General features: G+C 40.1%; 1 protein-coding gene across 1 annotated transcript in view; it reads right to left on the reverse strand.

Annotated features, from left to right (window-relative positions):
- Window positions 1–13,408, reverse strand: part of MCM6 (minichromosome maintenance complex component 6) — a 34,717-nt gene extending 21,309 nt beyond the window's left edge. Inside the window, exons 1-7 of the mRNA XM_040228518.1 lie at window positions 13,203–13,408; window positions 8,255–8,401; window positions 6,796–6,906; window positions 5,507–5,756; window positions 3,329–3,494; window positions 2,908–3,053; window positions 1,978–2,128 (exon numbers count right to left, since the gene is read on the reverse strand). Of these exons, the coding sequence (XP_040084452.1) occupies window positions 1,978–2,128; window positions 2,908–3,053; window positions 3,329–3,494; window positions 5,507–5,756; window positions 6,796–6,906; window positions 8,255–8,401; window positions 13,203–13,309 (1,078 nt within the window). The 5' untranslated portion in view covers window positions 13,310–13,408. The remainder of the gene's footprint in view (window positions 1–1,977; window positions 2,129–2,907; window positions 3,054–3,328; window positions 3,495–5,506; window positions 5,757–6,795; window positions 6,907–8,254; window positions 8,402–13,202) is intronic.
- Between the last annotated feature and the right edge of the window lie 225 nt (window positions 13,409–13,633).

Here is a 13,633-nt window from a genome sequence, read left to right on the forward strand (position 1 = left end):
GAAACATTCTTCTGTCTTAATTATTACGACCTTCTGTGAATGCCATCAACCAAATGCTGGCACAGGTACACAAAGCACTCCTTAAGAGGCAGAAAATTTAAAATCCATTCCAAAAACAAAATTTCTCTGACTTATAACCTGTATGAAACAAATGCGTTGGAGGTGTGATAGTTTAAAATAGCCCACAAATTCTTTGATAATCCTCATTTCTAGATGACAGCTTAATTCTCCTCTCCTTCAGTGTGGCTGGGCTTAGTAACTTGGTTCTCACAAACAGCATATGGTGGAAGAGAAGGTGTATAACTTCTAGCACTAGGTCTCGAGAAGCATTTTGCTTCCTCCTGGCTCTGCTCTACTGGGCTGCATGCTCTGAAGGAAGCCAGCTGTTGTGCTACGAGGACACTGAAAAAGTCCAGTGAAGAGATTCATATGGTAAGGAATTGAGGTTTCCAGCTAACAACAAGCACTGACATATAAGCAGTGAGTGCATCCTTGTTAAGTGGATCCTCCAGCTCAAGTCAAGCCTTCAGATGACTACAGCCCTAGGTGACACCTTGGCTACAAAATCTACAAAGACTGACCAAGACCACAGAGCTACGTTTCCCTCAAATTCCTGACCTACAGACTGTATGAAATATTGCTTGTTGTTTTAAGTCATTAAGTTTGGGATAATTTGTTATGTAGCAATAGATTAATTTATGGTGGGGGAATGGAAGAGTATAAAAATTTGATACCTACTCATTCTAAGGGAGGAGAAGGCAATGGCAACCCACTCCAGTACTCTTGCCTGGGAAATCCCATGGATGGAGGAGCCTGGTAGGCTACAGTCCATGGCTTCTCGAAGAGTTGGACACGACTGAGCAACTTCACTTTCACTTTTCACTTTCCTGCACTGGAGAAGGAAATGGCAACCCACTCCAGTGTTCTTGCCTGGAGAATCCCAGGAACGGGGGAGCCTGGTGGGCTGCCATCTATGGGGTCGCACAGAGTCGGACACGACTGATGTGACTTAGCAGCAGCAGCATTCTAAGGGAGCATACTCTAAAACCCACAAAGGATTATTAATATTAAGGATTTCAGTTCAATTTCACTGACCAAATATTTAAGCAGAAAAAAAGGTTAATTTTCAATGATTAAAAATATATACCTAAGACAAATAACCATAATCTTATGAACTCTTGCCTTTACTTCAACTGAATATGGAGGGATGGAAAAAAAACAAAGCATGAAGATCTGAAAAGTAGTCATATCCTTCAATGTGCAAGGGATTTAATGACAGTGAGCAGCTAGTAACCAAGAGCTAAGAAAGTGTGAAAGCAAAAACCACAAGGTATAGGCACAGTTGTTGTTCAGTTGCTAAGCCGTATCTAACTCTTTGTGACCCTATGAACTGCAGCACGCCAGGATTAGGCACAGTACATATAATCAAAAAAACAATACAAAATCTCTTCCCATTGTGAAAACTAACAAGAAAAAGAGATCAGGATGTTAATCTGGCATATTAAGAATATACTTAAGTGCAGTTCTGTCCTAAAGCCAGAAAAAGACTAAATGATTTTTTTCTTTTTTCAAAAGAAAACTGGCAAAATACACACAACATAAAATTAACCACTGCAACCATTTTTAAGGGGTTCACAAGGGGTTTAAGTACATTCATTCACTATCTTTTACAACCATCACCCATTCACTTCTAGGACTTTTCATAACACCAAACACAAATTCTATCCATAAACAATTCCCTATTTCTCTCCTCAGCAGGTAATCTTTTTCTACTTTCTCTATGAATTTACCTATTTTAAGTATCTCATTTCAACTGGAATAATGTAATATCTGTCCTTTTATAAATGACTTTAAAAAACCCCTTCTAAACCCACTAAAAACCTTTTAACATCTGATTTGTGTATTTTAAGAAGTCACATGTTGCTGTTTTACAAACATTACTTTGACTTCAAGCTTATTTCACAGATAGATTCTTACCATGTATAGTAGGGAACAGGCTTGTACAAAGATTGTGGTACAGATTTTTATCTTGACTCATTTCAAACACTTTCTCCCACTCCTTCACAGTCATTTGGTTCTTAATGCTCTCAGCTGTCTGTTCCTCATCTCGGAGCTCTTTTCCTCCAAACTGAGGGGGAGAAGAAAAGAAAAAAAATAGTAGTATAGAAGTAAGTCAAAATAATGTGAAAAGAAGAAACATCACCACAAACAAAATACATCCTGGGAGATCAAAATCTGTTGCCTGTAAAGGTCTTTTTTAAAAAAATCTTCTAACCAGAAAGGCCTAAGTTAGCCAAAATACCAAAGAGCTTGTCATCTGTCCAGTGATTTACAAATAACAAAAAAAGCTACCACCATTGTTTTGCATTGCTATCTAAATGAATCCAGATGCTCAAGAGATGAGCCATAATAAAATGGTAATCATTGTTATGAAGATGAGAATGAACAGAATATTATGTTCACTCCTCATTTCCCAACACTGGACTACTTTCCAAACTTTTTCTCACTGCTTTCCCATCCTGCAAACAAAGTTAAGTTCTCAACCACTACAATACCAGGGGGTCAATCACTCTCAGAAAGAGTAATTTATAAGCTATTGCCCAGATTACGAAATTTTTCTATTTGTACTTTCTCAAGGAGTGTGACAGAGGAACTGTAACAACTAAAAAACAAACAAGACCACCCCCACCTCCAGAAAAACCACCATTAATAATAATAGCACCAGTACGCTTAAAGCACTGAACTTTAACACATAAAAATAAGACTTTTCCTTAAGGTCAGGAAAACAAGGCATGAAAAAGTCTGGTTTTAGAGCTAAAGAGCAAATCTCAACCCAAACCTTTATCAATTTGTGGCAGCCTCAGGTAATGTCTTTCTTAAGCTTTGCCATTCTACTAAGACACTCACCCTTGGGTTGGTTGGTGCAACACAGCAGGCAAGAAAGACCAGCCTGTATGAAAGGTCTCTAACACCAAGGGCCCGGAGACCTCGAACACCTTCTGTCTCATATCCATCAACACCACTGACTCGGGAATCAGTTTCTGCGCGTGCTCCTAAAACATTGAATGACAGGTTGTTTCATAGCTAGATACTGTAGGTACTGATAATCAAAACAGCTCAGACAAATAAAACCAAAAAATCTAAAATTTCATTTAGGCTTTGAAATTTTCAGAACAGTACCTTCTGTAGCAAAACCAGTTAGTCTTTTTATCATTATAGTTCCTTGCTCACTCTGATTGGTAGCCAAAAATAAGACAAGGAAGAGGCAAGAAGCTAGATGTTCTGCAATAACTGAGAATTTGTTAAACGTGAGCCACAGATTACTGACCTGGTGTGCTAAGCTTAGACACGTCAGGCACAACAATCAGCGTCCCTGTAAAGTCACATTTGTCACCAGCTTGAGCTGACTCTACCGCTTCAGCCCTCAAGATCACTTCTAAACTGCGGGGGATACTCCCTCGAGGAAGCTCAGCTTGAGTCTCTTGAATACGAACCTACAACAGAGACAAACAAATGGCCAAGGATGAGAGGAGATCTCTTTCAAGTGCCATGTGATCCTAAATAAAATGCACAAACATTGATATATCCTAAATTATCTTACCAGTTGGCAGACTTTTGACATGTGCCAACATTCATCTTAAAAAACTCTTTTCCATTTGGTAAGAGATTATGTCTACTTAAAAACTGCAACTTCACTTTTATTCTCATTCAGTTCAGTTCAGTTGCTCAGTCGTGTCCAACTCCTTGCAACCCCATGAATCACAGCACGCCAGGCCTCCCTGTCCATCACCAACTCCCGGAGTTCACTCAGATTCACGTTCATCGAGTCAGTGATGCCATTCAGCCATCTCATCCTCGGTCGTCCCCTTCTTCTCCTGCCCTCAATCCCTCCCAGCATCAAAGTCTTTTCCAATGAGTCAACTCTTCGCATGAGGTGGCCAAAGTACTGCAGTTTCAGCCTTAGCATCATTCCTTCCAAAGAAATCCCAGGGCTGACCTCCTTCAGAATGGACTGGTTGGATCTCCTTGCAGTCCAAGGGACACTCAAGAGTCTTCTCCAACACCACAGTTCAAAAGCATCAATTCTTCGGTGCTCAGCCTTCTTCACAGTCCTACTCTCACATCCATACATGACCACAGGAAAAACCATAGCCTTGACGGACCTTAGTTGGCAAAGTAATGTCTCTGCTTTTGAATATGCTATCTCATTAAACAATACATATTTTGTTCTCTTTGTTGAAATTTACTTTAATTATGTGTTTTGGGTCCCATTCTCAATTGTCAGGGAAATTTTATAAAAATTTTCACATCTAGTACACCCTCTACCTCAATGCAACTGTTAACATTACTTAAGATACACATATTTTTACTAAATTATTTGAAAGAAGTTGCAAAAATCAAGATATTTTACCCCTAAATATTAAAGCACTCATTTACTAAGAGTAAAGACAATCTCCTATGGAGCCACAATGCCATCAATCACATCAAGGATTTAAGTATTTAATTCCATGCCTTCTATTACCCAGTCTACTTTCGTATTTCCCCAATTGTCAAGCACATCCTTTATTACAGCTGTTTCCCCCCTGCCAACCTAAATTCATCTTTGATATTTGGTTTTTATATCAAGTTCTTTATCAGATACAAAGCATCTCTTTCCCAAAGTTGTAGGTAGAGTACAGGCTTCTTACTAACCAAGTATCAAAATAATACAAGAAAACTAAGTAAAGACTAAAAGTTGAATTTAATATTATTTATTTTAGTCTGGTTCTCATTCTCCTAGTGCTTGAGCTGCTGCAACTTTTCTTTCCTCCTTGCATATTCCAGAGTTACTCAGTCCTAAAGAGACTTAGCCCCTCCATTCTTAACTGCTACCATCTATCTCTTGCCCAGGTAACCACAACTGCCTGTTAGTCTCTTTGTTAAATACTACCACTGTCGTCCCATTAATCTTCCTGAAACAAAGAAAAATACATGCCCTCTGAAAATGTGTTCCTCTTGCTTTTCAAAACAGGTCCAAACTTCTCAATTTGAGGATCCAAGCACTTTCATGCCGCACATCAAATCATCTCTCAGACGATCTCCAATTTGGTTCCTCTACTTTAATCATGATAATCCCCATAGCTGTTGACAAATGTGTCCATTTTCACCTGTCCTTTTACTTATGCCTTCCTCCTTCTTAACCGCCATCTGCAAATCTTTCTACTTCTTCAAAGTTTCTATAACTCTAAGTTACAGTGATAACTAATTACTATTTATTCTTTGACAAATGTTTTATTTGTCTGAAGGAGCTTCCAATCCAAGTTATTAAAAGTTAGAACACTTTTATACACTGATAATTGAAATTTGCCTGACAAATTTTTAGGTTAAACTTGTAGTCAGTTTTTATGTAAGTCACGGATCTTTAAGCAATTACAACATTGCCTAAGTTAAGCTTATAATAATAATTACAAGTGCCTAGAAGTGAATTATTAGCACAGGCTGAATCTGATCTAAACAGAATTAATACCTTTTGAAAATCAACAAATCTTGATTTATTTGTATCCAGCAGGAATCTCCGTCTGTTGGCACAAACTGGATTTCGACAGATGTTTGGCTGTGTGTATTTGAACTGCTGTTCCACATCCTTGATCACTGTCTGACAGTCCAGGCACAGGAAAGTTCCGCTCACAAGCTCTGGGTGAACTGGGTGAGTCCGTACCACCTGCCCACTGATGCGAGTAAGCAAACCAATTCTGGATGAGGTGAGCTCTCGAATTCTGTTTAAAGAAAGATACTGCATTAGTAAATGTTCATTTCTAAACTAAAAATTTTCAGTTTTAATGAGAGGATATTCAAAGATAATTTATGCTTAAAATAATAAGAGACAAGGTATTTTTTAGACTCTCCTGAAAGAGTGATTTAGTCAACATGCCTATTCCTGAAGTATAATGTACATGCATCCACAACAAAATACATAAATGAAAACAAACAAACAAAACACCTAAGCAAAGGACATGAAAGAAATGCAATTACAGTTATAAAACAGGGGCCTCCCAGATGGTGCAGTGGTAAAGACTGTATGCAGTCAATGCAGGGGATGTGTGTTTGATCTCTGGACTGGGAAGATCCTTTGGAGGAGGAAATGGCAACCGGCTCCAGTATTTTTGCTGGGAAAAAGCTCACGGACAGAGGAGCCTGGTGGGCCATAGTCCATGACACCGCAAAGAGTTGGACATGACGGTGTGACTGAGCACACACACAAAAATATTTTCTGCTGACCTACATTTCTAAATAAGTATTTTCATAGTACAGTTGTCATGGGGGAAAACTTGTTTGTTTGAACTTGAAGGCTTAGAAAACACTTTATTTCAGAAACTCACTTTATATTAAATAACTCGGTAACTTTATAGGTAATTTTAGTAGTTAAAGTTTTCAAAATAGCACTTTAATTTCCTCCAATAAATTTATTCTTTAAATAATTGCTAAAGAGGAAAACAGTTTAAAAGTTATGCTATTTAAGCTCTTGACAATTCATTAATTTGTGACTGCTCTCAATTTTCATATTTTCTCTCTAAACTAAGCTTTCATCTAAACATCCCTTAAAAGGTGTCCTAAAGTATTATAATCCCTAGAAATTACTTCACCTAACTTATTTCCCTTTCTATTTCCCTGGAAATATAGATTTTCCTGCAACTAAATGTTCTGAATAACTGGGTATAACTCTTTACAGATGTAAGACTACAACCTTCTGAGCTTTCTGACAAGTGATAGGTGTACTATTCAATGAATTCTTTTTCCTTTCAAAGAGTTTCTTACTTGTGTCTGGTAGGTAGGTCTTGAAATGCAACATAAAAATCCTTGGCAAGAGGGATCTCTTTACGGTCTTTGACAAAGGTTTTCAAGGCTCGACATAGGTAAGGATAAACTCTGAAAAGCAAACAAAAAGAAAACCAATTTATAACTTTAAGAGGCTTACCAAGCCCTCTTTTCCCTTTCATGCTTCCCAATAGCTGAAACTAAGGATTTCACCTGATTACAACCAAGCTTTAGAATCTAACTATGCAGGACCCTTCTATCATCTGGTCTAGGAACCTCTTCAATCCTGTTCTATTATACCACAGACACATCTAAGACAACACAAACACCAAATATAAAGTGCTATTCCTTGATATCTATTATTTTTAAGTAATCATTTAGCATGCACACCACAGACCACTCCTCTGTCCAAGATTACTCTTCCTGAACCTGGGCAGTATACTACCTCTTAATAGCAAAGCAGCCTCCCATTGGTGTCAAGGCCTAGTATATTCTTCCAGGTTTTAATTCTTGATTGACAGGAAATGGATACGGGTAGGGAAGGAATCTGTGTACTGATGTGAGAACAAGTTGGCAGAAATGTTTCACCTGGCTGGTTAGGTGGGTGTGTGCACGTTCCCTTGATTTAAGTTTTAAACAGCTGCAGTGGCTTGGTTTAAGCAGTAGGATCTGGAAGTCCTCTGAAAGATCAGCTACTCTCAGGAGACAGAACTGTGTGGCACAGTCTGTGCATGCAGTATGGACATTGGTGTTTCTCCCATCAGCCCAATTTTCTACCTCCCTCTCACTTGTCAGGACAACTTTTCCTACTACATACTTTCACAATAAACTCTGCTGCTTATCCTTCTAGTCATTCTTGATAGTCAGATAAGACTAGAAACACTGAGACAAATCCATCTCCCAGTCCACCAGGTGAAAAAACAGGACTGTGACTCCTTATTCCTGGGTCTTCATTTCTCCTTCATAACTGTCCACAGGGTTTATTTTAACCTGATTTATACAGATTGTCACATTTATTTAATCCAAATGCAGACAGAATTTTGTGTAGAAAGAGGTTTCTTGCTTCACATAGCAATTAAAAGCCTAATGTCTAGCTTCTGCCCCCAAAATATCATTCAGCTTTTAAAATGTTTCAAGGGATTTTATTTAATACAGGATGGGGAATGGATTAAATGAATGACAGAGCAATAGTACCGAATGCCTGACACAAAGTAAGCAATTCTCTTAACACTTGGAAAAACTATCAATAGAAAGCAGAGATTTTCAATATCTGCATATGAAAAATAGTCAACCCCACAAAGGCCTACATTAGTTCAGAGCAGCACTAAAATAACCACTGGCTGTAAAAAAGGGCTTCTGTGACACCTGCCCTCCCTTTATCCTCACAAATTAACAATTCCATTCCAACAAGAGCTGGCTTCCCAGGTTCCATGTCTACTTAAAGATTAATATACCATACCTATAGAACTCCTCTTGAATGGTGGTAGAAAGTTGCTGGTTAAATTGCTCCAGGTCCACAAAACTCACAACCAACGTGTTTCTCTCAGGACGAATTAACTCCTCAGCTAACTGCAAGTACTTAATTTCTCCATCGCTGTTCTGGAACCTGCAGATACATACAAATCAGATTAAACTGAAATTAGGCAGTAAAAAGAAGAATCTGAATGCCTGATAATTTGGTGTACAGGTTAAAGATCATCAGCTTTAGGGCCAGAGAGGCCCATTTTAGTAGTTGTATACCTTAAGGCTAGTTACCTGTCTTCTCTAAACATATCCGTCTTCTTTTTGAATATAATAATAATGAAAAAGATTAGAATATGATCCTGTAAGGTTAACTGTGAAGATTAAATGAGAGAATGCCTATGAAATCTTTTGTACAAAGTTGGGAACAAAGAAAAACTAGGTCTTCAGATTTAAATCTGAACACCCCCCAATATTTATTGATTTAGCTGCATCGGGGCTTAGTTGTAGCATGTGGGATCTTCACTGTGTTTGGGACCTTTCATTGCAGTGCATACTCTCTAGTTGTGGTGTGCCAGCTGGCTCAGTAGTTGAGGCTCGCAGGCTTAGTTCCATGGTATGTGGGATCTTAGTTCCCTGACCAGGGATCAAACCCACATCCCTTGCATTGCAAGGTGGATTCTTAACCACTGGACCACCAGGGAAGTCCCAAATCTGAATTTCTTGATCTAACATTTCCCAATCTTAATTGTACATAACAACAATAAAAGAACAGATAGCATTTGTTGATTAGAAAATATTAAATAAAAAAACTCAGGTTATAATCCAAAGATTTAATTTCTAAAGGGAAAACTGACAGATTAATTGCTGATTTAAGAACAAGAATATAAATAAATACACGGACGAGGTGCTTCAGGGTCAAGACCTCAGGGAAATGAAAATGTACATACACACAAAGTAAAGCTGGGGTGTTTTTTCCTAACAAGTATCATACTAACATATTTACTTTTTATTCTTTTAACATAACCATGCAGATAGTTTTGAGGAAAACTAAATTCCTCCTTCAAATACAGCATGTTCTGTTTAATACATTATGAACATCTCTCTGGAAAGCACTATGCCAGGGGTACCGTAAGTTGGAAATAACAGTGTTGCTCTTCTCCTAGGGTTGACACTCTCATAGGAGACATTTCTATTAAAGAGAGGGATAAGACATCTAAATGTCTAAGACAAAGGAATAAACAAAATGTTTATTCGATCTTTTTTTAAAATTTATTTTTAAATTGAAGGATAATTGCTTTAGAGAATTTTGTTGGTTTCTGCCAAACATCTACTTGAAATCAGCCATAGGTATACATGTGTCTCCTCCCTTTTATCTCCCTCTCCATCCTGCCCCTCTAGGTTGTTACAGAGTCCCAGTATGAGTTTCCTGAATCATACAGCAAATTCCCATTGGCTATCTATTTTATACATGGTAATGTAAGTTTCCATGTTACTCTCTTTGTATGTTTACTCAATCTTAAAACAGGATATTCTGCAGTGTCTCAATGTGGATGAATCTTGAGGACATGGTGCTATGTGAAATGAACCAATTCAGTCCAGTCCAGTTCAGTCGCTCAGTCGTGTCTCTTTGCGACCCCATGGACTGCAGCACGCCAGGCCTTCCTGTCCATCACCAACTCCCAGAGTTTACTCAAACCCATGCCCATTGAGTCAGTGATGCCATCCAACCATCTCATCCTCTGTCATCCCCTTCTCTTCCTGTCTTCAATCTTTCCCAGCATCAGGGTCCTTTCAAATGAGACAGCTGTTCGCATTAGTTGGCCAAAGTACTGGAGTTTCAGCTTCAGCATCAGTCCTTCCAATGAATATCCAATTACACAAAGACAAATACTGCATGATTCTACTTATATGAGGTATCTAAGAGAGTCAAATTTGGGAATTTCCTGGCAGTTCAGTGGTTAGGACTCTGTGCTTTCACTGCTGTGGGCCTGGGGTTTAATTCCTGGTCAGGAAATTAATATCACACAAGTCATGGGGTGAAGCCCCCCCAAAAAAGGTAAAATTCATAGAATCAAAGAGTGGAATGTTGGTTGGAGGAAAAGGAAAATGTGGAGGTATTATAGGCAATAAAAAATAAAAATTATTCAGTCAATAAAAAGAAATGCATCTGAGTCGATACTAATGAGATGGATGAACCTACAGCCTATTAAACAAAGTTAAATCAGAAAAACAAATTGTTTATTAACGCATATATACAGAATCTAGAAAGATGGTACTGATGAATCTATTGGCAGGGCAGCGATGGAGACACAAAGACAACAACTTGTGGACACAGTGTGGGAAGGAGAGGGAGGGACAAACTGAAAGAGTTAACACTGAAACATATATATTACCATATGTAAAATAGATAACAGTGGGAATTTACTGTATGATGCAGGGAGCTCAAACTTGGTCCTCTGTGACAACCTGGAGGGGTGGGATGGGGTAGGAGGTAAGAGGGAGGTTCAAGAGAGAGGGGACATATGTGTACTTATGGCTGATTCATGTTGATGTATAGCAGAAATTAACACAATATTAAAGATAAAACAAAAATTATGAAAGTTAAAAAAGTTTCAGTGAAGCAAGATGGATAAGTTCTAACAGAATCTACTGAACAACAATACACTGTACAGTTAAAATTTTGTTAAGAGGGTAGATCTCATGTTAAGTGTTCTTTCCGCAATAAAAAAAAAAAAAAGAAGGTGAAAGAAATGTGACAGGTGAATATAAACTAATTTTGCCTAACAGGAACACCTAGAAAGGCTTTATGCATATAATACAGGTGGCACTGGAATTTGGCCTGGAAGACAAAATCTGAAAGGAAAAATGAGTGATAGATAGACTGGCTACAGATGTTTCCAAGTATGTGACAGTCAGGAAAGGCATGGGAGGACTGTGGGTGATGACAGTATGGTTGTGAAAGATGAAACTAGAAAGGGCAGCTGTGAAGAATTTGGACTTTATTTCATAAGCAATGGCAAATCAAAGTTGGTATTTTGAGAGGGAGTTAACATTTTTTTCTCAACAACAAGGATTATTTGTCTTGTTCATCATTGTGCCCAGCAGTTAGCTGCAAGGCAAACTACAAGGAAGTGAAGGTAACTATATTATTTGTTAATATCAAACATAGTTGAGAACCTTTGTAAAGTGGTATGGTGGCTAGGTGGGGTTAAGCATAGGATTCACATTCAGATGAAATAGCTGGCAGTAGATACACTACTGGTAATGGAAAATGGCAGCCTGGGAACATAGGGGAAGAAAGGATTGGGGCTGCCTGAAAGGTTCATAGGGTTTAACAAACATGAATCTTTAGCTAGGCTTCGAAGGATGAATAGTTATCAGGCAGAGAATAACATTATGAAAAGTAGGGAAATATAAACTGTGGTATTAAGTATATCAGAATTTCATTTAGACAGCAGAACTATCAACAGTAAAAGTGAGGAAACATCCCATATGTCCATGGATGGATGAATAAACAAATGAAACGTAGAACAGACGTAATGAGTACCATTCACCCTTAAAAAGAAATTTCTGGCACATGCTACAACATGGATAAACCTCAAAGACTATGCTAAGTGAAGTAAGCTGGTCACAAAAGGACAAATATTGTATAATACCAAATCTGAGGTACCTAGAGTAGCCCAATTCACAGACAGAATGGTGGCTGCCAGGTGCTGGAGGGTGGGGGGAATAGTGAACTATTGTTTAGTGAGTGCAGAGTTTCAGTTTGGAAAGAAGAAAAGCTTCTGGAGATGGATGTTAGTGATGGTTATATTACAAGGCAAATGTACTTAACATCAGTGAACTCTACGTTTAAAAAAGGTTAAAACGAGTTTTTACCACAACAACAACAACAAAAGAATTTCCTGTCATGTTATGCTTAAAGATACTTAAGTCATTAAGGTCCCTAAAGATAGCCACAAGAAACTTTAATGATGGAAGTATTTTCATAAGACACGTGCTAATTTTTTTAAAGCTTCAGTATAACTAATGCTAACAACTTAAGAGTTTCTACATATTAGTAAAATCGTATATAATTTTTTTAGGACTCTTGCAGTCTCAGGTCAAGGATGTCATCGAAGAGTACTTCAAATGCAAGAAATGATCAAAATAAAAAGCTGAGCTCTTATAAAAAATTTTTTTCCTAACTCATTCCAAAATGCTTCCACTTCTTCCTGGAAGCAGTAGAGTATGGACTCAGGGAGAGCAGCGATATTCTGCGCGATCTAAGAAAAGTAACTGGTGGCAGTGGCTGCAAGCCAGAGGCGGGGTGGGGGTGGGGGGGTTGAGATGCCTGCAGCCTTAAAAAAAAGCAACAGGAAAAAAAAAAAAGAAAGAAAAGAAGGATTTGGGGCGCTGGAAGGGAAGGAAGGAAGAGATGGAGGGAGTGGGTCCAATGCCGTAAGCAACGCAGGCGGTCCCTAGCCCGAGCATCTGTCAAGCACCGGGTTCATTCCCGCACATTCACCTCCACAGGCTCCAGGGCTGCCTGGCCCTCGGTGGACCCCATGAGGCCCCCGCCAGGATTCCCACGCCAGTTCGGCCTCCCCGCACGAGTCAGACGTGCGGCCTAACTGGACGAGTTACTCATTCCCACCCAGCTTCGGCGTCCGCACAGGGAACCGGGGGCTACGCGACCACCAGCCTTTCGGGCAGTGAGGACTGAACAACAGGCCTAAGCGTTCGGCCCAGGACACCGCACACGGCAGGAGCCCGAGGAAGGGCTCCAGATGAATTTCACCAACCCTGGAGACCAGCCCAGCCCGGCCCAGGCTCCCCGCCGCGGCCCGCTCTCCGAGGCGCGCGACCCCTCAGTACCCAAACACGCGCGAGGCCCTAGGCGGCCCCAGACTCCGGAAGCCAGGAGGGGAAGTTCCGCGATTGTAGGGCGACCGCCGACTTACTCCTCCAAGAAGTCCAGGAACAGTTTCTGGCACTTCTCGGCCACCTCGTCGCGGACTTCCAGATGCTGGCTGCCGGCGCCCGGCTCCGCCGCAGCAGCGAGGTCCATATCTGCTTAACGCTGAAGGGCAGCTGGCGCCACACTACAGTTGCTTCTCCTCCGACGCTGCCACTCTGCGCGCGCCGCCTCCGTCCCCGCCCCTTCGCTGGAAGGCCGGAGCCAATCGAAGCTCAGGAGCCCCGGTGTTCGCGCCAAACCTGTCCAATGAGCGCGGTTTCTCTCTCAGCCCCGCCCACGGAGCGGAGATTTCGCGCCAAATGCAAAGACCTGAGAAAGCTGGGTGGTCTGCCTCTGCGCCTGCGCAGTTGGTCGTGTCCAGGGAAATTTGGCTGCTGGAGGTTAAAAAATAAGGTCTTTGTTCGGGGGTGGGGT

The sequence above is a fragment of the Oryx dammah genome, unplaced genomic scaffold (assembly GCF_014754425.2).
Source record: "Oryx dammah isolate SB20612 unplaced genomic scaffold, SCBI_Odam_1.1 HiC_scaffold_27, whole genome shotgun sequence".
Classification (NCBI taxonomy): Eukaryota; Metazoa; Chordata; class Mammalia; order Artiodactyla; family Bovidae; genus Oryx; species Oryx dammah.